Source organism: Capra hircus, chromosome 11 (assembly GCF_001704415.2).
Source record: "Capra hircus breed San Clemente chromosome 11, ASM170441v1, whole genome shotgun sequence".
NCBI classification, from domain to species: domain Eukaryota; kingdom Metazoa; phylum Chordata; class Mammalia; order Artiodactyla; family Bovidae; genus Capra; species Capra hircus.
Genome location: NC_030818.1, coordinates 101,062,432 through 101,088,161, shown reverse-complemented (window position 1 = coordinate 101,088,161; position 25,730 = coordinate 101,062,432). Strand labels below are relative to the sequence as shown.

General features: G+C 57.5%; 1 protein-coding gene across 12 annotated transcripts in view; it reads right to left on the bottom strand.

Annotated features, from left to right (window-relative positions):
• Positions 583–25,730, bottom strand: part of PRRC2B (proline rich coiled-coil 2B) — an 84,424-nt gene continuing 59,276 nt past the window's right edge. For 6 of the 12 annotated variants that reach the window (XM_018056000.1, XM_018056005.1, XM_018056003.1 and 3 more), the window contains 18 exons: positions 24,625–24,841; positions 21,945–24,011; positions 20,468–20,664; positions 19,756–19,901; positions 19,003–19,144; positions 17,154–17,236; positions 16,659–16,847; positions 16,316–16,513; positions 15,676–15,762; positions 15,043–15,147; positions 14,704–14,896; positions 13,842–13,939; positions 12,792–12,919; positions 12,032–12,272; positions 9,388–9,567; positions 8,850–8,941; positions 6,123–6,204; positions 583–4,908 (listed from right to left, as the gene is read on the bottom strand). In XM_018056000.1, the coding sequence (XP_017911489.1) occupies positions 4,774–4,908; positions 6,123–6,204; positions 8,850–8,941; positions 9,388–9,567; positions 12,032–12,272; positions 12,792–12,919; positions 13,842–13,939; positions 14,704–14,896; positions 15,043–15,147; positions 15,676–15,762; positions 16,316–16,513; positions 16,659–16,847; positions 17,154–17,236; positions 19,003–19,144; positions 19,756–19,901; positions 20,468–20,664; positions 21,945–24,011; positions 24,625–24,841 (4,580 nt within the window). In that variant the 3' untranslated portion in view covers positions 583–4,773. Of the gene's footprint in view, positions 4,909–6,122; positions 6,205–8,849; positions 8,942–9,387; positions 9,568–12,031; positions 12,273–12,791; positions 12,920–13,487; positions 13,549–13,841; positions 13,940–14,703; positions 14,897–15,042; positions 15,148–15,675; positions 15,763–16,315; positions 16,514–16,658; positions 16,848–17,153; positions 17,237–19,002; positions 19,145–19,755; positions 19,902–20,467; positions 20,665–21,944; positions 24,012–24,624; positions 24,842–25,730 lie in introns of those variants that run through there. The other 6 variants (XM_018056002.1, XM_018056011.1, XM_018056004.1 and 3 more) reach the window with 5 other exon arrangements.

Sequence of the window (25,730 nt, the reverse complement as noted above, 5' to 3'; positions counted from 1 at the left end):
AAGGGTTAAACTTACTGGATATAAGTTTCCTACATCCTTATCTGGGGCCAGGCATTGTACTGAACGCTCCCGTGGCCTCTGCATCCACAGTACCCTGCCCAGTAGGTACTGTTTACAACCCACATCTTGTAATTATGGAAACTGTGGCTCTGGGCGGAGGTGTCTCTCTCAAGGTGACACACCTAGTGGAGGGCAGAACCGAGAACTGCTGCTCAGACCCAGATCCTAGCTTTCCATCCTTCCTGGCCCACACCCGGCCTGCTCTGCTTTCCCAGCCCAAAGCACCGCAAAACTTTGTACTTTATTACCGCTCCTATTACAGCAGAACAACAGGGACATTAGAAGTGGCAACAAACCACAAGTCCAGCACTCAACTTCTGTGACCCACCCACTCCTCAAGGGGAGTGGGGTGAGGGGGGCGGGGGCAGGCAGTGCTAACGTCCACCCACCTTAATAACCCCAGGCTTCAGCCCCTCCTTGCCCTCAGGCTGCCCAGTCGCTCTTAATTTCTACACCTGGGGAAGACACTTCCATTTCTAGTCAAGTGACAAGGTCGAGGAACACACAGCCTAACAGAGCATGTTTGGTTTCAGTGGGTCTTTTTTTTTAAACTTTTTTATTTAAATAAGGAGAATTCTTTCATATGGAAAGAGCTAGTACAATCACATATTTGAAAGGAGAAACAACAGGTACTGAACCGGAGGGAAGGGTGAAGGAGGAGGGTGCCACCATGGCCTGGTAAATCCAGGGTCCCATTTTCCCATCTAAGGTAAAAGCTCCCCCAAACCACGTAGAAACAAGCTGCACATTACACCTTTTAGCCATCGTCTGCCCTTTCAAATATCTGGTCTACATGAAAAGACAAAGAGAGGAAAGGCCAAAATAAGATCAAAAAGAAACAAAACAAAAAACAACCCTCTCTCAACAAAAAAACCCGAACGCTTTTCACTATGCAAGGCATGAGGTCGAAAGCTTGGTGTGCAGGACCCCCTTTTCACAATGGAAGGAGGTCATCCACAGAGAGCCTCAGCAGAGTTCCACTATGAGGCTTTGTAACATGCTGAAGGCAGGGCCTCGGGGACACTGATGCCTCCTGGAGGTCACCTAACTGGGGTGGAGAAATGGTGAACGGCAGGATGGATGCGCCTGGAAGATCACTGGCCAGATATGCACTGGTGGTCCCGATGGAGGGCATGGCTGGACGACAGCGTCTGACCCCAGCACTGAGCTGCTCCTGTCCTGGTGATGTCTTACGTCCGGTTCACTTTTCAAACTGGAAGAGCCAGCTTTCTGAAGTCTGCATTTCCCAGTCATCACAGAACAGTACTAAGTTCAAGTACCCTAGTGTCCTTGGTGCTCAAAGGCCATTTCCAACAGACCTTCTACCCCAGGCTAGCTCTGCAAGAAGAAAAATGGGACAAATACAGATTTGAGAGGTAACATGCAGCTACTCGACAGAGGGGAACCACACGGGAGGGAGGGGGCTTCAGCTGCTGCCCCCACGCTGCCTCAGCGGGCCAGTTCTGAGACCATGCCTGTGAGTGCACACTCAGCCTCCATGGCCCTTGGCAAACCTCATCAGCTGTCCAGAAGGCAGATCTACAAGACAGGAGGGTGAGGGCAGAGCTGGGAAGAAATGATGTCAGAATGTAACAAGATATCCCCGAGTCCCCAGAAGTTGCTGCCCTGACCATGGCTTTGGAACCGGACCGACCGATTTCTCTGGGTAATAGTCATTCCTTAGTTTTCTCCCTGAAGGAACCTGGAGCCCAAAGTGTAGGAATTCCAAGTTTGAAAACAGTAACATTGATTCAAAACAGGAAACAAAAACCAGACCAAATACAGCTGGCAAAGAAACCTTCAGGGGGTGGATGAGGCCGCATGGGTACGTGAGCTCACGCTCTTGGGTTTTACCCCATAGAGGAACTGATGCCGGACGACACACAGTACTACAGGGTCACTGGTTGCCGAGGAACAGGATGCATCATCGGCAGCCAGGGTGGAACAGCCAGCATGGGAAAGAAGGGTAATCTGAGTAGCTGAAGGCCAAGTGAGAGGGCTCTGACCCCTGACCCTGCCCAGGAGCAGAAACGTCGAGTGCTAGTCTTTACGTGTCCCGGCTGGTCGACCCAAGGCTTTCTGGCAGAGGCCTCTGTGTGGATTTGCACTCTGAGGATGGGGATGTGAAGGCAAAATATGACCCCAAGTCCTATTACCTGGAGATTGGCTCTAAAGCCACATGAAAGGAGAGAGACTGCCCTCCAAGACATCTCTGCACTAATTACTGCATTTCATCAGACCAAGGGAGGGATGGGGTGCTGCCCGCCCTCTGCCTCCAGAGTTCAATGTAAAATCTGTGTCTCATCCAGAAAGAGACTGCAGCTTGGGCACACAAAGGTGGTAAACGCACTGAACGTCACATGCAATTTTCCTGGCCTTTCCTGCACAGAATAATTCAGACATTATATATAAATAGAGCAGTGAAACATTTACTTCTTTTTCCACCTAGACCTACGACATCAATACATATAAATAAATTCTAGTGTTTTGTTTTTATTGGGGGTGGGAGGAATACAGGGGTAGGTAGAGAAAAGGGCTGGAGAACAGGTGACCCTTTTTTTTTTTTTCCTCAAACAGGAAGTATTGTCACTCTGAGGGCAGGTTCACCTGAAAGGACACATCTTAAAGAGTCTGTAACAGCATCCAGGCCTGTCCTGCTGAATTTCAAAACGAGAAAGCCTTTTTTCCTTTTGACCATGTGCACTGGAATCAGGTGTGAGGGGTCTGGCCACGTTTCTGTTTGTGAGTCTGAGGCCCCTGAAGGGGCCACTGGAGGGGAGGGGAGCCCTGTCTCAGTGGGGACAGTAGCCAGGTGCTTGCAGGAGAAGGGAGAAAAGGGCAGGTGAGCGCACAGGGAGCTCCGTCCAGGGGCAGCCCTGCAAGAAAGGACTTCAGAGTAAAGATTCCGGGGATGAAGGAGAAGAAAAAACAAAAAAACACGCCAGTGAGAAGTAAGGTCTGAGTGGAGGCAAGGAGGGGAGTGCTGGACACCACTGATTAAACGCTGAAACCCTGCACCTTTTGCCAGAAGCCTGTTGTTCCCACACTTCCTTAAAGCAGCGAAGAGCAATGAGTGACTACAGCGATTCCTAAGGCCCTTCTTTCCCAGTGTTCTGCACTAGACAGAGCCTCGAGTCTCAGCCCGAATAGCCGTCACCACCTGGGGCAACGCTGCAGGTGGACCCTGCGGGCCATGCCGTCTCCCTGCTTCCCATCCTCCGAGCCAAGTCTTCCCCAGACCTGTCAGCAACAGCAGGTTGATGAGCGCTAAGTTCTCTCAAGAGCACAGACGAAACTTCAAATTTCCCCTCACCTTTCCTTGGAATTTAGGATGATTTCCTTCTAGTTCTTATTTTAAAAGCAAACAGAGACCTAGCGTAAAATGTCTCCACATTTGGACGGCAATAGCTAAGAGGCTAGGCAGGCTGTTTTGGCAGCATCGCCAGCCCTGCACTCGCCCAACTCCCCTTGGGCCCTGCTCTGGCCTCTGGAAAGACTGGAGACCCCACTGCCCCCTTAGGCCTCTCCGGCCCCACAGCCTGGGCCTGCAGCTGGGAGGGGAGAAAAGGAAAGCAGCAAGCCCTCCCGCCTCCTCCCAGAGCTCAGGCCGCGGCTACAGACCCGACCACACCCGTCACCTCTAGTGACAACGGTCTAGGCGCCTGTCGCCACAGAGGACAGCGGGGTTTCCAGTGCCGAGCTGCAGGAGACGTGGATGGACAGAGGACCCAGAGAGACAAGGCAGCTCGGAAGAGAGGGGGCATGAGAAGACATCAGGCCCTGTGAGTGCAGCAGGCACTGATAGGGGGGTAGGGGGGTGGGTGGTGCTGTCAGCTCGCACTGCCCTGGTCAAGACAGGAACACACCACTGCCTTTTATTTCCATGATTCACCTCAGGTTCCCAGCAGTCAGTGTCCCCACCAGCTTTAGGAAGAGTCTGAGATAGAAGTTCTGTGTCATTCTTAGGCTAAAAACATCAGTGTCAATGGGCTGACCATAAGCTCCCTGTGGTCATCAGCCCAGAGGCTGGAAGCCATCGAAATGCCAGCCCACCTGCCCGCTCCCCGCCCCCTGCAAGTCACTGCTTCCCAAGCTCAGGAGCAGTGTCTGAAACCATTTCTTTCTGCAAGTAATCAGAGGAGAGAGAGCAGGAGAGGCGTGCTCCCAAGCATCACCCCTGCCGGTACTGCAGTGACCTACCACATCGAACAGGGGAGGTGACAGGAGGAGGTCAGGGAGAGGGCAGCAAAGGACAGATAAGAGTCTAGCTATACATAGCTTGTGTTTCTGTTTTCTTTTCCTTTCTCTTTTGTAAAAACCTGTAGCTGCTTTTTAAAACAAAAAGCCTCAAACTAAAACGGCCCTGCTGCCAGCCCACGGTGCCCGGGGACGGGAGGCGGGGAGGGGAGGAAGCGGGAGAGGGCGGGGTTAGTCTGCACGGCATGACGCTTGGTCACTCTGCGCTCGTGATGGAAAGGAGACGGGAATGGAGTCGTTTGCTTGTTCGTTTCGTATTAAAGCAAGCAGGTCAATGCCAGAGATCCATGGGTACAAGCCGGTTGGACAACGGAGCTTTCGGGAGTGGAGGAGAGAAGGGAGATCTCGAAGTCCGGGCCAGGCAGGTGGACAGGGGATCCCTCGGCGAGACTCCCCAGCAACGGGCGGCGGCGAGGCCAAGGGCAGAGTCCTCCCGGGCAGGCCGGGCCCAGCCCCTCAGGCCTTGCTCTCCTCCACCTTGACTGCCCGGGGCTTGATCGCTCCGGTTCGCTTCAGCGGGGAAGCGGCTGAGGGAGGCTCCTGCAGCTTCACGGCTCCCAAGCCGGGCTTTTCATCCACTCGCTGCTTTGCCTTTGGACAGATAGACAGAGACAGAGGAAGTCAGCCTTGTGCGGACATACCTGCCAGGAACCATGGCCCCACCACCTGCTTCCTGCTCCTACGTCAAGAGGAAAGCTACCCTAGGAGGCCCATCTTTCAGTCAAGGACCAGACTCAGAAATGCCTCTCCTGGCAGAACCCTGGCCTGAGAAGGCTCTGCTCCCTCCCAGAGCGCTGAGTGCAGTGATTCAGAGGCAGGAGGCCCGGGTCCCGGGGAAGCATCTGTGCCGCCCAGGGGCCTCTGCAGGAGTGGCCCACCCAAGGCCGCCCCAGGGACCTTCTCAAATCAGCGCACCCCAGCCCGTGCTGCAGGAGCGGGGGGCCTCTCAACCAACTCAGCCTCCCAGATCCTCAACCCTCCCGACTCCCATTTTGTGGGAGCCTTTCCCCAAGCCCCTAATGTGACCTCCAGAGTCACAGCCAGGAGCCCCTTAAGCTGCAGCTCTGCACAGTGAGGAGTGTCACCGAGTGAGCAGCCTGGTTCTGCCCCTCACACGGTGGTGTGAGTTCTCAAGGAAGCTTTAGAAGCTCAGGCCTAGCAACTCAGAGAGTGACCCTTGGGGAACTGAGTTAGGAGAAGTGAACTGAACAACAGAGCCTCTACCTCCACCAGCCAGGAAGGCTGTCTTGCTAACATCCCACACCTGACTTGTCTGAGCTCTGGAGCCCGGTCACATTTTACAGGAGTGAAGAGATTGTGCCAAAGGCAAAGATGCTGAGCCAGCCCTCTCGTTATAAACAGGAGAATGTCAGTCTGTCTGGACCCCACCCAGCCAAGAGAAGAACGAGACACAGCACTTACTAGGCCAGCACACACAGGCACACACGCCAGGCGCATACGCGCCCGCACACCCCCGGCTTCTAGAGCTGACCCCCGGGCCTAACCGGGTCCCAGTGCCTTCACAGCCCAATTGCTACGGAGGGAGAGTCCCCCTTCCGGCGTGACCTCCTCCATGGAATCCGCATCCTCCCTTCTCAGCAGGACAAGGAAGGATCCAGACGCCCAGCAAAAGGAGAAGCGCCTTCTCCAGGAGGGACGCAGGCTCCCAGCGCCACTCTCTAAGCGCCAGGGCATGTCTCTTTCTAAGAGGAGCACGCAAACAGGCTGGACAGTCCCTCCTCTTTTGGCACTTGGCGACGGGCCTAAGCGTCCGGGGCTGGAGGGTCTGGAAAGCCATCTTCTACCTGTTGAACGTAGTGTCCCTGCACAGAGCCCATGTTAACTGCTGATCCAGAGGGCTTCCCACTGGGGCTAGCAGAGCTAGGCCTGAAAAAACCAAAGGAGGGGGTGAGAACACACGCGTCACCACGGAAACGGAGTCAAGCCTCCATCGGAGGACACAGACCCAGACAGCCAGAGCACAGGGGGCGAGGGTGTCGCCACGGGGCCCTGGCACCTCCAACCCAGTTCACAGGGACACACCTGAGGGGCGGTGGCCAGGTCCCACCATGGGCAGACACCGACCAAAGGACAGTCACCAATCGTCTCTCAGGTTTGGAGGGTCTGGACCAACTTGATGCTCCAGACAAAAGGGCTATAAGACCTGATACATGAAGGGACTCCCTGGTGGTCCAGTGGTCAGGACTCCGCTTTTCACTGCCATGGATCTGGGTTTAATCCTTGGTCAGGTTATTAAGATCCCACAAGCCGAGTGCCACGGCAGGTACATATGTGTATATATGATTGATGAAATAAATAAAAAATAAAAACGAGCTTAAACTCCAATAGGAGTTTAGACTTTAAAAAGAAGGGAACTCCCTGGTGATCCAGAGGTTAGGACTCAGTGCTCACACTGTTGGGGCCCAAGTTCAACCCCTGGCTGGGGAACTAAGACCCTGCAAGCTACACAGCGTGCCCCCCCCACCAAAAAAAGCCTGATACATGAGCTATGCCAAGTATCCTTCCAGTCTTCATTTGGGAAGTAGAGGGTAGTGGGTAGCAAAGAATAATACCAGAAGTAATAAAAATGTAAATCATCTTTCTACATGTGTACCATTGATAGACAACTAGCTCCAAGGATGTCAATTAACCAGGTGCTGTGTGGCAAAAAGGGCCTCCCTGGTGGCTCGGTGGTAAAGAATCCGCCTGCCAATGCAGGAGATGTGGCCTCGATCCCTATGTAGGGATGATCCCTTGGAGAAGGAAACAGCAACCCACCACTCCAGTATTCTTGCCTAGGAAATCCCATGGACAGAGGAACCTGGTGGTCTATAGACCATGGGGCCACAGAGTTGGACACCACTTAGCGACTAAATAACATGTGGAGAAGGATTCTGTGGTCAAAGGTCATGAGAAGAGCTCAACAAGACCCCCCGAGGGCCAGGGGAATGTAAGCCCTCTGCTGAGGTGCGCCCTGACTCCCCAGCAAGCCCTCCCGGGCTCACACCCCTCTGCCAAGTATCTGGTCAAGGAACCCTTCTTTGACAGGGCATGCATCCGAAGCCCTGTCTCCAGAAAACTTGGGCAACACTGCACTGTAAACCACTCCCATTCTCCCAACCCCACTAAGACACCAACAAAGGCTACCAGCTACGCTTGTCTTTTCTAAGCATTCTCCCAAGAACAAAGCCGCTGCTGCCATGCCGACAGCGAATGGACACAGGTGACTCTTGTTACGTGAGCGTGCCTTTTCCGGGTTTGCCTCCAAGGAAGGCTCTCCAATCAGATGGGATAAAACCTGCCTGTGGCAGCAGGGGAATCCCTTTGTGTCTGAGCTTCCTTTTTCTTACCCAAACTCACTGTTTGCTGCTGCTGCCCACAGATACTTTTTACAGGTCTATAGTTTTGGCCTGTATGAAAAATATGCTTGAAAACAACAAGAAAAAATGTCAAGCCAAGAGAGTGAAAATAAGAACAGGAAAGATAATAGAAACAGGGGGCGACTGACAAAAACCCCTTTCTCAGGAACTGCATGCAGCTGGAGGACTGACGTGAAGGAGGGCGACTCGGCCTCCAGCTCCGGGTCGAGGGGGCAGGCGGCTGGCTGTGTTGGGGGGTAAGCTCAGCCATAGCTACGCGGTCACCTCGCATAGGCACTGCAGGTCACACACACCAGTGTTCCTCACGGGCAAACAGGAGGGAATTCCAGGAACCCTCTACGGTCAACAAGAGTCGACTGTACCAACTCTTGGGCCAGACCCCAGAGTGTGGGGCCTTCCCAGCCAGTGCAAAAGCTGTCAGAACTGGACGCTCCCTAACTTCCTAACATACTAAGAACTGCTGACCCTTGAACAACTGCACGGAGTCCACTTACACGCAGATTTTTTTCAATATACACGTACTACACAGCCCACAGTTGGCTGAATCCTCAAATATGGAACCGTGGACATGAACGGTTGTGAAGTATACTTGACTTCTCAACCGCATGGAAGGTTAGCACCCCTACCCCCTATAAGTTCAAGGGTCAGCCATAACTCAGCCCATGGCTTACATACACCAAGCCCCCTCTGAATCCAGCAAGCGACCTGGGACACTTACTAGAGGTGGAGGCGGATCCAGAGGAGGTCCACTCATGCCCTCGAGCCCAGAGCAGCAAGCCCTGGTGGGTCAGAAGCCCACGGGGGACATGAGGCCCCGGGAGAGGAGTCCCCGCTCCAGAGTGCACACCCCCATGCCAGGGAGTCTTTTATGAAGAACCTGGTGAGGAGGCTGCCAGTAGCCAGGGTCGGCCCTGATGTTACCGTGACATCAGCCTTTCCTTTCCCTATTTCTCCACAAAGTTCTCTGGCATCAGAACAGTTTATGATAAAAAAGCAGAACCAACCCCGAGTCTCCTGCATCCCTGCACTGCAGCTTCCTGGTGACAGGTGGGCTGACAAAGGCGACCCCACCTCAGCGCCCTGCTCTCCCAGGGCCCATGACTGCGCCTTGAGGGCTCGCTGTGAGCACCCAACCCCAGGGTGATGCTTTACCTGTAGGTCTGCGGTGACGGCACGGAGCCTCCTGCAGGAACATTCTGTTTACTGTCGGCAAAGTGGAAGCCCTTCATCTCCATCTGAGAGGACTAGAGATGCCGGGAAGGGGAGCGACAGAGTCACAGCAGGGCCCTGGGGACGGCTGCCCCCACACCACCACCCTGGGCAGAGCTGGGGCTGCGGGGTGGGGGGTGGGGGTGCCACGAGATGAGGAGGATGGACACGCACCACCGAGGCCGCCCTGTGTGGAACCTGGAGCTGGCAAAGGCTCTGGCCCCCGGACCTCAGCAGCAGCCCCTAAGGCCCTCCTGACTCGTGCTCCCAGGCCTGTCCATGCTGTAGTGACAGGTGAGCAGGAGCTCCTGCCTTGGGACCGAGAGGACTTGGCAGAGAGCAGGAAGCCAGCCATCTGGTAAGGCCCAGAGCCTCCACGCTGCACGACAGCTACGGCTCCTGACTTACAAGGAGGGTCCCCCAAGGCCAGGACTCCCTTGCCCCGCATCCCAGGATCATAGCAAGACAGAGTGAGCCTCACCTCTCTGCTGGTGTTGAGGACTGAAGGCTGGGACCCAGGGGCGAGGATCCTGCGGGGGGCCCCGACTGAGAGGCTCTGCGCCTGGGGCAGCTGGATGGACTGTGGCAGGAGCAGGGGCTGCTGCCCGGAGCCGTACCGGGGCAGAGGCAGCTGGGAGCCAGGCAGGGGCATCGTCAGCTGCTGGACAAGGGGCACAGTCAGGAGGATGGCACGCATGTCCAAGAGCAAGCCCATGTCACACTTCAGGGTCTCTCATTCCAAAGGAGGAAGCAAGGCCCCCCCTAGCAGAACAGATTCTCGACAGACCGCAGCAGCAATCACCCTAATTTTACACTCTCAGGAGAGCAGGAGAAGAGAACCACAGGCTGGCTGCAGGGGTTGAGGGGAGGGAGAGAAAGGTCAGCGAGGGCCAGAGACCTCCTCCTAAGCAGTGGCCCAGCAAGTCCCCCAAAGAGGAGAGCTGGAGAGCAAGGGTGTCTGTGGGCCCTTTTGTGGCACAAAAAGGCAGGAGTCCCTTATGCTTTGCCTCCAAAGGCGACAGAAAGCAGCCAGGGTCCAGGGCTTAGGGCTCCCAGTGTCTCTGGGTCCTTCTGAAGGCGATTATGACAGGACAAGGCGGGGACCACCAGGCCCAAGGGAATGCTCCTGAAGGCTGGAGCGAGGTGTGAGAGAGCAAGGAGGTGGGCCCGGACACCCAGGAGGGGGGCCAGGGGCCCCCAACGTGTCATCTCTCAGTCCTGTTCCTCTTCATTTCCCTGCTACTGAGCCCACAGTGGAGGGTCAGAAGGACCTATTGGAGTCGCATCACTGAGATGAGGGGCACTCACACATACCCTGGGCAGAGCCCTGATGGGGGTGAGGGTGGGAGCGGGGTAGACAGGACGAGAAAGGCTCAGACTCTGAATACTTTTCAGAGGTACAGCTGACGGAATGGGGTTAGGCATCAATAGGGGCTTGAGGGGAACAGAAACAGAAAGATGACCCTGCTGGACGTGAAGTTTGCTTCCCTTAAGTTTGAGATACTGTGAGTTGTGAGCAGAAATGGCGGGCAGCTCACTGGGTCTGAATTCAAGTCGAGAGGCAGGTCTGGGCTGAAGACAGACGCAGGGAGAGCTGCGCTGGGATGAGGCTCAGAAGCACAGGTCTAGACAGAGCCCAGGAGGCACACTGACTTACTGCCAGGGGAGGTGAGGAGGAGGCGGCAGAAGGGACGGAGGAGGAGGGCCTCGGGGAGGGCGGAGAGCCAGGGGCAGTCCCCGCAGCCCAGCGAGCCTGACCCCTGGCTCAGATGCTGCTGACCGGGCAGGAAGAGGAGGAGGAAGGGCAGGCTCAGTAATGTGGGGCGGGCTGATGCCCTTAAAGAGTTTCCTTTGTTAGAAGAAAGTGGAAGACAGGGTTGCCTGGGGATGCGGCGAGGGTGGCAGGTGCTAATGCGTGCTAGGGCAGCACCCGGGTGGGTGAGGATGGCTGCCACCCTTGCCCCAGGGCCCTTCCTGGCCTTCAGAGATCCTGGTTACGACTCACATTTCTTTGTGGACACAGGAGGAACCATCAAGGTGGGGGAGAAGGCAATGAAGAGGCGAGGTACCAAAACCGGGAACTGCGTCCAGGGAGGCTGTGCGTCGTGTGGGGGCCCCTGTGTGAGTGCAGGGGGCTGTCTGGAGAGAGTATTCAGTCTGAATCCAGCCACTGGGAACTGTGCACGCAGGGGGCTGTGCGTTGGGTGGGGAGGGCCCTGTGTCTGTGGAGGGCCATCTGGAGGGTCTGTATTTAGCCTGAATCCATTCACAGGCAGAGGCAGAGACAGGCCAGGGTCTAACCTGGGTGAGCAGAGGTGAGGGTGGGAAGCTGAGTACAAACGACAAGGAGTGGGGAATTCCCTGGTGGTCCAGTGATTAGGACCCCACGCTTCCACCGCAGACTACACGGGTTCAATCCCTGGTCAGAGAACTAAGATCCTACAAGCCATAGTGCACCCCATCCCACAACGAGTAGGGAAGTAGGAGGGAGTGTTAAAAAGTGGTTGGAGGTAGCTGGTCACTAGGAGGAGGGGGTGAAAAAATTCAAGGTGGTGAACGGGTAGGACCCTTAAGCCCAAGACGATGGGAGAGGTGCAGCTGCGAGCAGGGACCTGTCCAGACCGTGGACTGGTGAGTGGAGCCCCGGGGGTGAGGAGGCTGCGGGAGGGTCATCCACAGAGACGTCCGCCCTGCCAAGAACCACACAGGAGTGGAGCTGAAGACTGATCCAGGGGCCAAAGGAAGGGAGTGACCCTCAGAACAGTCTAATGTGCCCACGGGCCAGGGGCCAGGAGGACATGGAACCAGAGATCCTGTCACCTGGCGCTTGTAGCACATGGTGGGTGGGGATGAGGCCAGGGTTAGGGGGCCTAGAAGCACGAGTGAGCACGAGAGTGGACACTCAGCACCCCTGAGCCCGGGTGGGGGAGAGGCTGCAGGAGAAGCTAGGTCTCGGAGCTGTTCATGGTGGGTGGAGGAGCCGGCCCAGGCCTGAGCCCAGGCACCAGTCCCAGCGGCCATGAGCCACACAGAAGCCAGGGCGCGTTAAGAGGAAGATATGAGGAGAAAGGGTCATGAAGAAAAGAGACCTGAGGCTTGGAAGCGGGCATGACTGACTTCCTGACCTGCGGGAGCTGGGAGTCCAACATCTGGGAGGCACCGAGCCCGGCCGCCTGGCTGAGCGGGCCCTCGTAGACCAGGGCTTGGCTCCCACTCATGGGCTGGTAGGGTGAGCCGGACTGGGGCTTCACCATCTCCAGGGGCTGCATGCCGGGGAACGCCGAGTAGGGGGCCTTCAAGGCTGTGCCTCCGGAGAGGATCATGGTGCTGGGCGGCGACAGGCTGGGGTGCATGTACACCTGAGACCTGCGAGAGCAGACGGAAGGGCAGGTCAGGCACGCGGCTGCGCCAGCTGCTCTCACCTCAGACCCCAGGCGCTTGCTCCCACGCGGGCTCTTGGCTCAGCCCCAGGGGTTCTGACTCAGAAGGCTGGGATGGGGCCTGAGAACCTGCATTTACAACAAGCTCCTAGACGCTGCTGCTGCTGCTGCTAGTCTAGGAACCCCAGTTTGAACATCACCGTATTAGGCAAACATACAGGCTATATGAGACAAAGGAAAACCTGTATGATGCCAAAAGCACAGGACAGACACACTGAGTGCGCAGGCCGGGGCAGCAAGGAGGGAGAGCAGGGAGGGGGCAGGAGGACGTGGGCACAAAAGACAAGGCTGGGCCGCGGCCCTGCCCACAGCACGGCTCACCCCCGACTCCCAGCCCCCTCGGACATGCGCGCAGCAACCAGTGGCTGAGGGACCAGCCCCACAGACTGGGAAGGCCGGAAGCCCTGGGGGCAAGCCACCAAGCCCCCCAACCCAGGCATCTCACCTGAAGGGCTGCAAGGAGCTGAAGATCTCCTGAGACTGGGAGACGGGCAGCCCACCCCTCAGTCCCAGCTGGGCTTGAGCTTGCAGAGACGTGTGAAGGGAAATCGGGATCTGCTGGGCAGCGGCAGCCTGCAGACGGGAGGCGGGCGGTCACCGCGCTGCCCTGAAAGCTGCTTCTCACAGCCCGCCACTGGCACCCCCTCACCGCCACCCTGGCCCTTCTCCCCGGGGCAGCCGACACCTCCCTCAACGCGAACTCAACAGTCTGCCTGTGCTTCCTTCCTTCTCGGGAGCGAGCAGAGAACTGGCAGCAACCCCAAACCAGCACAATCGTCCCTACGCTGGACCCTGCACAGTGGGACAAACAAGCCCGAGCTCCACGGCCAACAGAGGCAGGTTCAGAAACCAAACGGTGGATGGAAAATGCCACAGACAGAGGAATATGTGCGGTATGACCCAGTTACGAGACCTTGCAGAACCAAATGACATAATGTTTAAGAATGTGCTCTGAAAAGACCAGGATGGGCCGTGTCCTCTGCCCCTGGGGCGGTGCTTCACCCTGGTTTCTGCAGGCACAGGACCCCCCGTGGAAGGCCCAGCACCAGCTTCAGGAGGAGACTCCCACACGCGGCCCCTGGCAGCACAGCAGTGTGCCCACTGTGCGTGAACATAGACACCTGCTCACTTCTACAACTACCTCTTTCTAACGCATCCATGCCTGGGAGTCTAGGCCTTTCTTCTCTTCATCAGAAGGATACCTGATCACCAAAGAGAATTCCATTTCAGTGAATTCCCCGGCTAGGGTGCAGGAGGGAGAGCGTCAAGAAAGGAAACTAAGTGGTCCAGAGCACTCAGCTCTGTCCCTCCTCCTCGGCTCTCACGTGCTCACTCAGTAAACAGTACCTGGCTGCTGTAACGTGCCAGGCATAGGGCAGTAACGTGAGGGGTGCGAAACACGAGACAGGCAGTGAACGGGCACGTGAAGCAGCCAATCACGCCCCGTGCTGCGCCCTCCCCCGTGTCCCTGGGTCGCCGGTCTCGCTGGCATCACCTGTTGGAAACTCTGCTGCTGAGGTATGGTCTGAGGAACCAGCCGGGGCTGACTTGCAAACACATGGCCATCCAGGTAGAGAGGTGGCAGGTGGCTGCCTAGAAACAGAATTTGAGGCAGGGGAACAGGATCAAGTCTCACTGTCCCAGAAGGTCCAGAGAAGCGGTGGGGGAGGGAACGTAGCAGAGCTGGCCCCGGGCTCCTGGGCAGCCTAAGGGGAGGCACAGCTGCAGCCGGCCTCCCGCCTTGCCCACCACCCCGCACACTCAGGAAGGGCTCGGTCATAAAGGAGGCTGCCATGGTCTCTCAGTCACGTTCCTCTTCATCTCCCTGCTATTGAGTCCACAGTGGAGGGTCAGAAGGATCTATTGGAATCGCATCACTGAGACGCTGGCAGCTGGGCCCCCTGAATCCCCACGGGCTCCTTCAGGCACTGACACCGTGACCAGGACAGTGACAACTGGGGTAAAACTGGCTCCCGCTTATTGAGGCTCAGTTGATACAAACCCTTCCCAGGTGTGAGCTCATCTTATCAGCATGGTGACCCCACACCTGGCCCTCACGACCCTGTGCTATTTCAGAGGAGGGGGAAAGGCTCAGACAGCTACTCATGCGACAGAGTCTCTGCTGGGGCCTCTCTCCAGGAGGTGAGACAGCCCTGCCGAGGTCACAGAGTCCTGTCGCCTCCCAGGGTTGGAGGCCAAGAGCAGCAAGTGCCAGAGACCAGAGCACACAGGAATCCGTGGCTCCCAGCCGGGAACGCGCTCCTTAGGCCAAGGCAGGGAGTGCTCAGGGCTACAGACCCTGCATTTCCCTCGAGGGACTGGAGAAGCATCCCTGAGCTGGACCAGGGGAGAGGTACCTGGAAGGGATGCAGAAGGTGCAACCGAGGCCACGGGCACGGGGGGCATGGAGACGCCGCCAAAGGAGCTATAGCTGACCCCGCTGGAGGCCCCCCCGGAGGATGGGGGCTGCAGGCCCGAGCCGGCGCCTCCTGGCGAGCTCTGCTCTGGCAAGCTGGGCGAGTTTTCCCAAGCCTTGCGCGCAGACTCCATCTTCGGAAACAAGGAGGTGGGGGAGATGGAAGTTACCACCCAGAAGGCAAGGGGCGGTACAAGCTAAGCCCCGGGGTGCGGGGAGGGGGTGTGCTAGGGTGGGCTCTGCTTGCTCTTGCCCCCTCACAAGCTGGGCCCCGAGTTACCTTCAGAGTAAGGTCGGCGGTGGGGAAGGACATGTGGGAGAGGCCAATGGCCCTCTGGATGTGGTGGTCCCGCCGCAGAATGGGGATGCTGGGGGCCAGCCCGGCCTGGAGGGAAGGACATGGTGGGACCCCTGCAGGCGGGGGAGCCACACCCCTCCTGCCTGGACCCAGCCTTCCAGCAGGGCTGCCATGTTTCGGCAACAGAAGCACAGCTGGCGGCCAGCATGCAGGCCCCGCTGCACAGCATGGAAGTCCCAGTTCCTGTCTCAGCCCCTTCCCCCAAACCGTGAAAAGAGGCCCTGGAAATATGGTCAGAAACCTAGTGCTAGAGCCCCTTCCTGCCGTGCCCAGCGCCCACCTGCAGGTCACAGGATTTCTGAGAAACTGCAGAGTAAAGAAACTTTGTCTATTTAGCACAGCATTCTCAAACGTGTGTGACCGTGGAACCGGGAGAGTTTCGAATCACCAAGTGCCAAACACACCAGACCTTAGGAGTTACACCACTCCACTTCAAGTGCACAAAGCCAGGGCGTGGAACAGCTTGCCACGCGTGTGGAACAGCTTGCCACGCACGTGGAATTAGAGACGGCACTAAGACACAAACCGAGCTGGGTGGTAGAAGCACAGACTTACATTACTGGCCAATGCGTCCTGAAGCTTGACAACTGGATTCCCCGCGGGACCAGAGGCAGAGCCGGGCTGCAAGCTGAAATCAGAGTCCTAGGGAAATAAAAAGGGGGAACAAAGCACACAGAAATCACCTTGGCTCACCTTCTGTCTACATGAAGTAGACCCATAGCCTCAGCAACTCAAAAAACCCAGTATGGGACTTCCCCGGTGGTCCAGGGGCTAAGACTGGGATCCCAACACAGGGGGCCTGGATTCAATCCCTGGTCAGGGAATTAGATCCCATATGCCTCAACTAAGATCAAAGACTCCATGTGATGCAACTAAGACCTAGCACAGCCACATAAATAAATAAGCAGTGTTCACCACGTGAACAAAACAGCCAGCTGTTCCCCGACAGCCCCCAAGCAAGGCGGCCATCCCCTTCTCTGTCTGGCTTCCTGCTTGGTCTGAGAACCTGCCTGGCACTGGCAGGGAGACAGGGCCAGCCCACAGCAGCTCTTCACCCACGATGCCACCCCACAACAGCCTCGAGTGCTGCCAGCACCTACCACCCTGCTCCTCCAGGAAAGGCCCCTCCTTCCTCTCCAAGCACCAGAAACGGGGCTTGGGGGGCAGTGGGTAGAAGAAGCACTTCAAGCCTCACCTTCGGATTGACTCCAAATTCAATGGGTGGCACCGGGAGCACAGAGTCCACGTGAATCTCCACCCCGTTAACAGGGGGAACCACAGCCCCTTGCAGCCGTTCGGCCCCCTCGGAGCCCTTTCTGTTTTTCAGAGAGCGCTCATTGCCGATGGGTCCTGGTCTGTGCTCCTTGCTCTGTCCCGAGCCTTGTTCTGAATCCTTGACAGAAAAGCAAAGAGGCTAAGACACACAGCCTGGAGTGACCCTGACCTCTAGCTTCCAAGGAACTGGGAGCCAAAAAAGAAGACAAAAGACACCAGCCCTTGTGCCTAGCCTGGCCCCTGAGAGCCGGGCTCCAGATTACCTTTGGCTCTGACTGCTTTTGAGTCTGCTCCTTGTGGCCGTCGGCCTTGGGCTCCAGGCCAGGCCCGCTTGCCTCCTCGGGCTTCAGGGTGCCATATGGGGAGCTGCGCTGCGAGGAGGTCGCTGAGGACTCTCGGGACTCGGCGCTCAGGTCAACACCGCTGTCTCCCTGGCTGCTCTTAAAGCCCTGCTGTGCAGGACACACGGCCAATCAGTACCTGAGTCCCACAGAACGAGACCTGGGGCATGACATGTCTCCCGGCCAGAGCCTGTGATCCCCAGTACATGTGGGCCCCTGCACTGTGAGCACGGCCAGACGCCAAGGAGCCAGGATGGGTACTCCCTGGCCATCCCCTCTTTCTCCTTCCCACACACCTGAAAGCAAGACTGGAGACCAGCGATGAGCCAGGCTCACTGTGGCGCCAGGGAGAGCCTGGGTGGCGGCCGCGACGGCCCTGGGCTGTGAGCACACGCTTGGTGCCTGGGGGCCACTCACCTCAGCAGAGCCAGGCTCGGTGCTGGTGAAGGCAGTGGCAGCTTTGGTCCAGGAGTCACTGGTTGAGGCCTGAAGGGGGAGGGCTGCCGAGGAGGAAGACAGAGTCAGGACATCAAAGAGGAGCCACCAAGCCAGAAACACGACCACGGGCAGCTCACACAAACTCCAGTCTCCAAACCACCTCCCTCCTCAGTCTGACACCTTCACTCGACTTCCCAATGTCCCCAGAAACATGTCCATAAATGCGCTTCCCAAGATTTCATGGATGATGAGCTCCAGGTAAACACACCAGCAACTTCTCACTCATAGGGACTAGAGCTCCGTATCACTACCTCTGCTGTGGTAAAGCTTTTTTCACATAAGCCAACTATTTATTTCTACAAATTGGCATCTCTCTACAAGTCTTTGATGGAGAAGGCAATGGCAACCCACTCTAGTACTCTTGCCTGGAAAATCCCATGGATGGAGGAGCCTGGTAGGCTGCTAAGAGTCGGATACGACTGAGAGACTTCACTTTCCCTTTTGACTTTCATGCACTGGAGAAGGAAATGGCAACCCACTCCAGTGTTCTTGCCTGGAGAATCCCAGGGACAGGGGAGCCTGGCAGGCTGCCGTCTATGGCACAGAGTCAGACACGACTAAAGTGACTTAGCAGCTTAGCAGCAGCTACAAGTCTTTAAACAAGTCAAGCTGATTATTACCCAACTGTTGTTAGCTCAACCATTCTTAAGAATCCAACAAAAGTCACAGACCCTGTCTGTGTGCACAAAACCTCCCAAGCTCTTTTCCAAGATCCAGGGCCCTTCTGAAGCCACCCACACACCCCTGGTCTGAGCAACCACAAGACATTGCACAATCCAGGAGGGAAAGCCTTGATGGCCAAGGGCAACTCCTGAGTTGGTCCACCCTGCTTGACCAAGGTATGTATTTTTGGACATTTACGCTGTGACACCCACCACTCTCACAAAACCAAACTGACTGACACCAAAATTTACTAAAAGGCTATTTTACTTTCAATCAGAGTTGACAATTTCCCAATATTACATTGAAATGTGTTAGAATCAAGGTTTTAATCAGAAACATGAAGACAGGCCATGTGGTAAAATTGAGAGAATCAGGCTCAGAACCCAGGCTCTTGGGTGTCTGTCACGTGGCTCCAGAGTTGTCACTTCACTCCGGAAGCCTCCGCTGCTCTGAATAAAAGAGCTAGCGATGGATGATTTCACCAAGTTCCTGCTGCCCGCCCTGCAAGGCCTTGCCCAAAGCAGGAACTCAAGAACAATCTGCTCAAATGGTTTTGTATTTTAAACTGAAAGATTATCAGAAAAATGCCACTGGATAAGAAATTTTCTTAGCTTCAGGGAAAGAGGTTTTCTATAGATTAAGGGACACCCTAGCCTGGTTTCAAGTCTAAGACAACATTTGGAGAGGAGTTGACAGAAACCTCCTTCTGGCAAGGAAAGGGCGCGCAGCACAGACGGGAAAGCTCCGGACTCCTGTTCTCCCAAACAGGCGTCTGCTCCTCGCCCGCAAGGCAAGAAGGAAGGATAGCTGACGTGGGCAACAGTCAAACCAACTGCTGAGCGACCTCGGCCAGGCGGGGTGGGGACCACTCTTTCCTGTCACTGGATGCGGAATGCTCTGCTTGCCACCACGCTTCAGGCAGGGAAACTCTGACATCTGCTCAGAGGCTGCAGCAGCACGTGGTGCTCAGGCGGCATTAACCCCAGACAGAGGAAGCCAGGAGACAAGCAGTGCTGTGCCTATGCTCATGGCCCCAGGGCAGAGCCCTCCCTGAGAAGGGCCCCAAGCCTGGGAGGCGGCCCGAGGGCCGAACACAAGCTCTTACCCTGGCTGCTGCTCTCCCAGATCTCGGTGCCCAGGCTGCTGCTGGGCACAGGCCCATCGCCCTGCTCCAGGCACAGGTTGTTCTGCTTCTTTGCAAACCGAGGAGGAATTCGAGAGGAGAGACTTCGGCCTTTGACAGGAACCTACGGAGAAGAGGGTGATACAGTCCAGCCTCGATGGCAGACAAGAAAAATGAGTTCCCCCCAGGAAGACGACTGTGGGCTCCAAAACCACACCCGGAAACTGCTCCAGAGAATTCACCAACCGTCGGTTAAGACCTCAACCACGTGGGAACTGCAGTGCCGACCAAACCACCCCTGCAAGTGCTCAGTGGGCTGAGATCTGAGACTACAGGAGAAGTAGGCTGGACTTCAGGAGCTAACAGAGGTCTGTGTCCTGCTCAGCCCGTTTCAGCTGGTGTCACCAAGGATCAGTTACCCTCTGAGACCAGGGAAATCACACCATCTATCCCATGGAGCACAGTGACAGTGGGCCCTGGGAGGAAGCACCTGCTGACAAGCATGCCTTTCTTCCTCTCCCAGCCCGAATTCAGAACACTCTGACGCCACAGGCTACAGGTGTCCCTGCGTCCCAGCCCCGTGCCCCCTCACAGCGCGCCCCGTGCCCCCTCACAGCACGCCCCGTGCCCCTCACAGCACGCCGCGTGCCCCCTCACAGCGCACCCTGTGCCCCCTCACAGCGCGCCGCATCCCCCTCACAGCGCGCCCGTGCCCCCTCACAGCACGCCCCGCACCTGCACGGCTTGCTCCTTCTTTCTCCTCTCCTCCTCCAGCAGGCGGCGCTGCTTCTTGGTCAGGACTTCAATGAAGCCTTCGCCCACCAGAGAGCCCACCTCACTCTCTTCCCCAGGGCTGGATCCGCAATTTTCAATGATGGCATCTGAACCAAGATTCACAAGGAAGGGCAATGGTTTCATTTACTGAAAGCTAAGGATAACCTAACCCTACAGACACCTGATATCTAAGCACTGAGTCAGCTCAAAAGGCCAGGGGCTTAGCTGGCTTGGGCCTCAGCATATTCACCATCACCAGGCTCTAGGAAACCCAGCGAGGATTTCTACACCCTTCTCACAACCCTGCAATGCACTGTTATCTCAAACCAAACAGGTCACAGTTAAGAAAACAGGCCTCAGAGACACACACACCTAAGTCCCAGCTCTACTCCTAACCAGCTGTGTGACCCTGGATAAACCACTCAGCTTCTCTGGGGCTCAGCTTCCCATCTTTAAAACTGAGACACTGCAGGGGTGTTACGGGAGTGCAGCAGAGCTGTGAGCAACACAAGGGCAGGAATCCTTCCTGTTTTGCTCTTAACCCAGTACGTATGTGCCCAGAACCTACGATATTCAGCAAAGGGCAAACTCAGCAGCCCACGGCGGTGGCCATGCCCACCTCCCCCATTTCACCTGGACCCTCCTTCCCCTGGAGATGTGAGCTGACACTCACGTCCGTAGCTCAGGTCGAACGGTTTCACGGTCTCTCCCTGCTCGCCTGACCTCTGGGCGGCCAGCCTGGCCTCCTTCTCCGCCTCCTCACAGGAAGCTTCGGGGACGTCAGTGGCAGCGCGAGTTGCCCGCTCCAGGGTGTAGTGGCCGCCCCCACTGCTGCAGCCAAGACCTCCAGGCAAGGCCTCGTCTGGGGACCTAGAGAGGAAGGAAGATCTCGTCAGCTCAGAAGTGGCCCAAGAAGGTGAAGCTGCATACACGCCCAGCACACACCCAAGCTCAGCCCTGGTCTCCGTCATTCCCTCCAGCTGTCCCCTCCACCCAGCAGAAGGGGTGGCTGGTTACATGCTGTCTCGAGCCTGTGGGGAGGCTGCCCCAGACCACTGCTCCAGCAAAGACCCTGGGAAAGCTGCTCTGTCCTCACCCTCTCCCCTGGCTAGTACTCCTGTCCTTTCCCTTTGCCTACCACACCCAGTAGGGCTACAGAAGAGAGATAAGGGGCAAGGCTTAGAACTGGGCCGCAGAGGGAGCCCAGGCCTCGCTCCACTGCCAGTCCCCTGGGGCAGAAACCAGAAGGAAAGCCAGGTCTTGGCATCTGGGGCCTAGAAAGCTCCTCCAGATCCACACCGACAAGAACCCACATTCTCCTGTGGCGCCTTGTTCAGAGATACGAGTGAACTACAGGCCAGGCCTCTGTGCCCTGAACCCTTGAGGAGGCTGGGAAGTAGGATAATTGTCTTCCTCGGCACCTGGGCGGGGCCAGAGCCACATCAGGGATGTGGGCTGCACGGGGTCTGCCCCTACCCTGATCCCGGGCCAGCTGTGGGCAGCGAGCAGACACCGAGCACAGGGCACCCACCTCAACGCCTCTGAGTCTGGAGAGGCGCCCTTTGGGCCTCGGTAACAGTAAACAGCCCCTGTTTACTGCCTGGCTATCACCAAGTGTGGGCGTTATCCCCGGGGTGGGGTTGCTTATCTTTTGTGGAAAAGCAAAGGCACTCAGGGAAGATCTCTCTGTACAGCCAGGAGGCCAGCAATGCCCCAGTGAAGAAACTGCCTGGCACAGTCAGGGGCCGAGGAGTCTGGGGAACAGACCAGTGCTCACCAGGCGCCACGCACAGGGAGCGACCCCAACCGTGTGGTGGTGGCCCTTTGGCTGGACTCCGAGAAGACATATGGAGACTGAACCCTGGAGTGGTACTGGGACAGCCACTCCAGGGGACCACCGGACGGGGCCTCTGGTCTCGGTTCTGAAGCAACAACAACACACCCCAGAGAAGCAGACAGCAGGGTGAGAGCCAATGATGGAGGTGCCCACACACGATGGCCTCGGTGGGCGGTCGCCCTGGAGCACAACGAGAGGGGAGGAGTCGGGGCCCTGACACACGGCGGGATAGCATGCGTGAGGTGCTGCCGGAAACACCGGCTGACAGAACCATAGGGACAAGAAAGAACCCGGGACTCTGCTTCTGGTTTACCTTTTGGCTTTCAGAGGCGTCCCGTTCTGATGACTCTCATAGCGGGGAGAAGTGTCACCGCCACCTGGCCTAACAGACTTCTCCCCAAACCCTCCCGGCTCCAGCTTCCGGGTCTGCCTGTCCACCAGGGGTCTCTGGCCTGAGAAGCTCCGCTTGGCCAGCTCCTTCTTCTCGCCTGCGCTCACCCCAGGGGGGCCGCCATCAGCCTGGGGGTCCAGCTCGGGGCCGGCCCGCCGCTCCCGCCTCTCACTGAAGTCGCTGCTCTCAGAGGCCGTCTCCCACTCCTCATTGGCATGGTCGGAGGAGTTCTGATAGGCGAGCTCAGGGGACCTGCGGCCTGAGGCGCTGCTCCTGTCCCCAGGGCAGGGTCTGGGACGGCCCGGCCACTGGCCGGCCACCAGAGGTGGCTCGTCCTCCGGCCCCCACAGGCCCAGGGCCTCCCGTTCTTGCCGGAGGCGCCGGAAGCGGGGCGGCTTGTCCTGGCGTGGGGGCCGCCTTCGCCGGAAGGGCCGGTTCTCTGTGTTTTCGGACTCTGCAGCATGGTCATCTTGGAAGAAGGCCCTCCGGTCCTCCAGGCGGCCATCCTCGAAGCCCCGGGAGCCCAAGGCGTCGGGGCGTCTATAGGCGTCTGGGATATAGTCTCTGTCTAAGGGCCGCCGGGCCCCGCACGCATCAGGGGGGCCAGGCTCCTGCCAGGAGGCGCCAGGACCCCGGCTGGGCCAAGGGGCCACCTCCTTGGCCGCGAAGGTTCTCCGGCTGTATGCACAGTTGCTCAGGCGCGGGGGCAGGGCACGCCCGAAGGCCCGGGGGCCTCGGTTCTTGGCCTCAGGCCCACCGTGGTCCTCGGGGTGCATCCTGCCGGACCGCCAGGACTCCCTGAAGTCGCCCTTCCTTCCCGTGGCCTCCTCCCGCTCTGGGAGCGTGCCCTCATCCCCAGGCTCGGTGCCTCGCTGCCGCCGCCGCTTGGGAAGCTCCTCGTACTCAGAGCCCTCGCTGTGGGTCTCGCTGGCAATCCTCCGCCGGGGCTTGGCCCGGGGGAAGTCATCCGGCGGCCCAAACTCCCGCGGCCCCCGGCCCCGGCCACTCCTCTGACTGCCGCTGTAGAGGCCCCGTGCCCCAAGGACGCCCCCGCCACACAGGCCGCTACCAGTGGGACGCCCGCGGAAGGTGAACTCTCGGAACCCGCGGCCTCGGCCCCGGGCTGGCCCCCGGCCCCCAAAGGCTTGCTCCTCGTCAATAAAGATCCAGTTATTCCTCTTGGTCGGGGGTGTGTGGCTGGCCTCCCTGGAGGGTCTGGCCTCTGGGGCACCATCAGGCTTGTTGTCCTCCTCGGGACAGCTGGCCTCACGGCCCAAGCTGCCACGGGCTGAGCCCTGGTCCTCTGAGGTGGCCAGGGCCACACTGGCCAGTGCGGGGTCGTTCTCTTGGTCCTCATCCTCAGCCACTTCACGGACAGGCCCCGTCTCCCGGGCCAGGCGGGTGTTCCCCTCTGCCAGTTCCGGCTTTACTTTCTCGAGCTCCTTCTCCTTGTCCTCCACCTTGAGGGCCTTCAAGACAGGTTTCTTGATGGGGCCGGACCTACGGGTCCTGCTGGTCTGCTCTGGGTGCTGGCTGCTGGTGCCCCGGGCTTCTGGCGTCCACTCAGGCTCCAGAGCCGGCGGCTTGCTTGGGCTCCCTTCCTTCTCCCAGGAGGAGACGCTGAAGGGTGGCTCCTCCCGCGGTACCTCCTTCTCAACCGCAGCGTCTGGGTCGGCAACCTTTGACTGGTGGTTCACATCCCAGTCACCATACTCGGGCTTTTTCTCCGTGGGGGCAAAGTCAGGCTCCAGTGGGGAGCACCTGAGGTTTGGGGTGTGACTCACAGGAGTGCCTGCTTCCTGACCATTTTCTTGGGGTGGAAACAAAAGCTCCTGGCCTACTCTCTGAGAGGAGACACGGGAGTCACAGTCTGCTGGGGCCTTCTTGTCAGAAGCGCTCAAGTACTCCTGCCCTCTCTCCTCAAGGAGCTCGCGCTGGGCACTCACGCCCCCTGACCTTCCGGGGGAGGCAGAGTAAGAGCTTTCACTCCTGAAAAGGAACCAGAAAAATCAGTCAATGTGATTGGAGCCTGGTTCCTGGTTTCCACGCTGAACACAGTTTAAAAAAAAAAAATTTTTTTTTTTAAACGAAAAAGAAAAAAACAAAGGCACGAACATTCGCTCTATCTTTAAACAGGCCTCAGAGATGCTGGGCCATGGGCTGGTGGCGGCCCCTGGAGTCCAGAGTGATGATCAGTGGCTGGCGGACTCCACGAACAGCTGGGTATCCTCTGGTTCAAACACGCTGGAGCCGGAAAGTCCGAGAAGAGTCTGGGGTGCTGGGCCGGCAGAGCCAGCTCACCTTACTTTCACAGGAAGGAGCCGTAACACACATGCTCAACCCCACCCCACGGCCCTGGCCCAAGGTTCTGCCTCTGACCCCAGGATTCCTCCTGGACCTTCAGTCACCATCGGAGCCTCTCACATGAAAGCACCCAGCCATCCTCGTCTCACTCTCCTTTCCCAGAGCACACTGGTCTCTCTCAAGGCGCCCCTTTCCTGAGGGCGGTGTCTCCCAGGACGGCCTCCTCCCAGAGCCCATCTCACTGAGGACCAAGATTCCTCCTTCAGCTGCAAGGCAGCAGGACCAAGCGTCACCTCACCTGACATGCATGTCCATGGCCAAATTGTCGCTGGATTTCGGGTGGGGCAGCGAGTAGCCCTTGCTCTGCAACGCCATGTAACCCTCGGGGCTCCACACGGGGGCGGGGTCTATGGCGGTCACCTTCCTTTCTGGCAGCGGGGGCACACAGCTCTGGTCCTCAGAGCGACAGGCAGTCCCACTAAGGGAATCCGGGGGCATTATGGGTTTCATCAATCCTGAAGAAGGCAAACAGCCAATTGGTCACCTCGTTCAGCAAGCCATGGGTCGCCCACAGGCCCAGAGGAGACGAGCTGCCCCGACCATCCTGCGGATGCGGCAGCCCACCTGCTTCACATCATCTGATCATAGAGCCTCCAAAAGCACACAGGCACGCCATCTGAAAGGCCTGTTCGAAGTCCCTGGAGGTCCAATCTTAGTTCCCGATGAAGATCCCCTATTTTGAAGGATGTTAAACAACTGGCAGATGGAAACAGGACACAACCAACTAGAGAGCCCATGGCTGGCAGCAGAAAGCTAAGGGGCCAGGCAGCCAGCAGCAGGAGATGCCCAAGGGTCTCCTGCACAGACACAGGGAAGATGAGCTACACTCCAGGAAGCCTACATGCACCAAGGAGCCAGCGTCAGCCTGCTTCCAAACCCTACAAGAAGATCCAGGAAGCCTACATGCACCAAGGAGCCAGCGTCTGCCTGCTTCCAAACCCTACAAGAAGATTCAGAAAGGGGTCTGGATTTCAGCTCTGTTTGTTTCTGCCCCTGAGCTTATAGTGATAATCCACTTTCTCTCCAGGGAACGGGAGAAGAGGACACACAGTTGACACTCAATTCTTAACTGGCCCGAGGAAACAGGGATAAGCTGACATCTCGGTCCAACCAGATACAAACCAGCCTGGGAGACGGCACCCCCTCACTAGGGCCCCTCTGTCCAGTTCTAACAGATGGGATGCTGTAGACGACATTAAAGGCCTCCCATTTGGCCAGAGTCTGTGTAGAAAAGAGGGTCTGATTTTTTAGATATTTCACAAAGCTAATTACTGGCCACCAATGTTTTTTTGTGCCCATTTTTAAAGCTGAGATAATCTGATCAGGAAAATGATTCTGCATCAG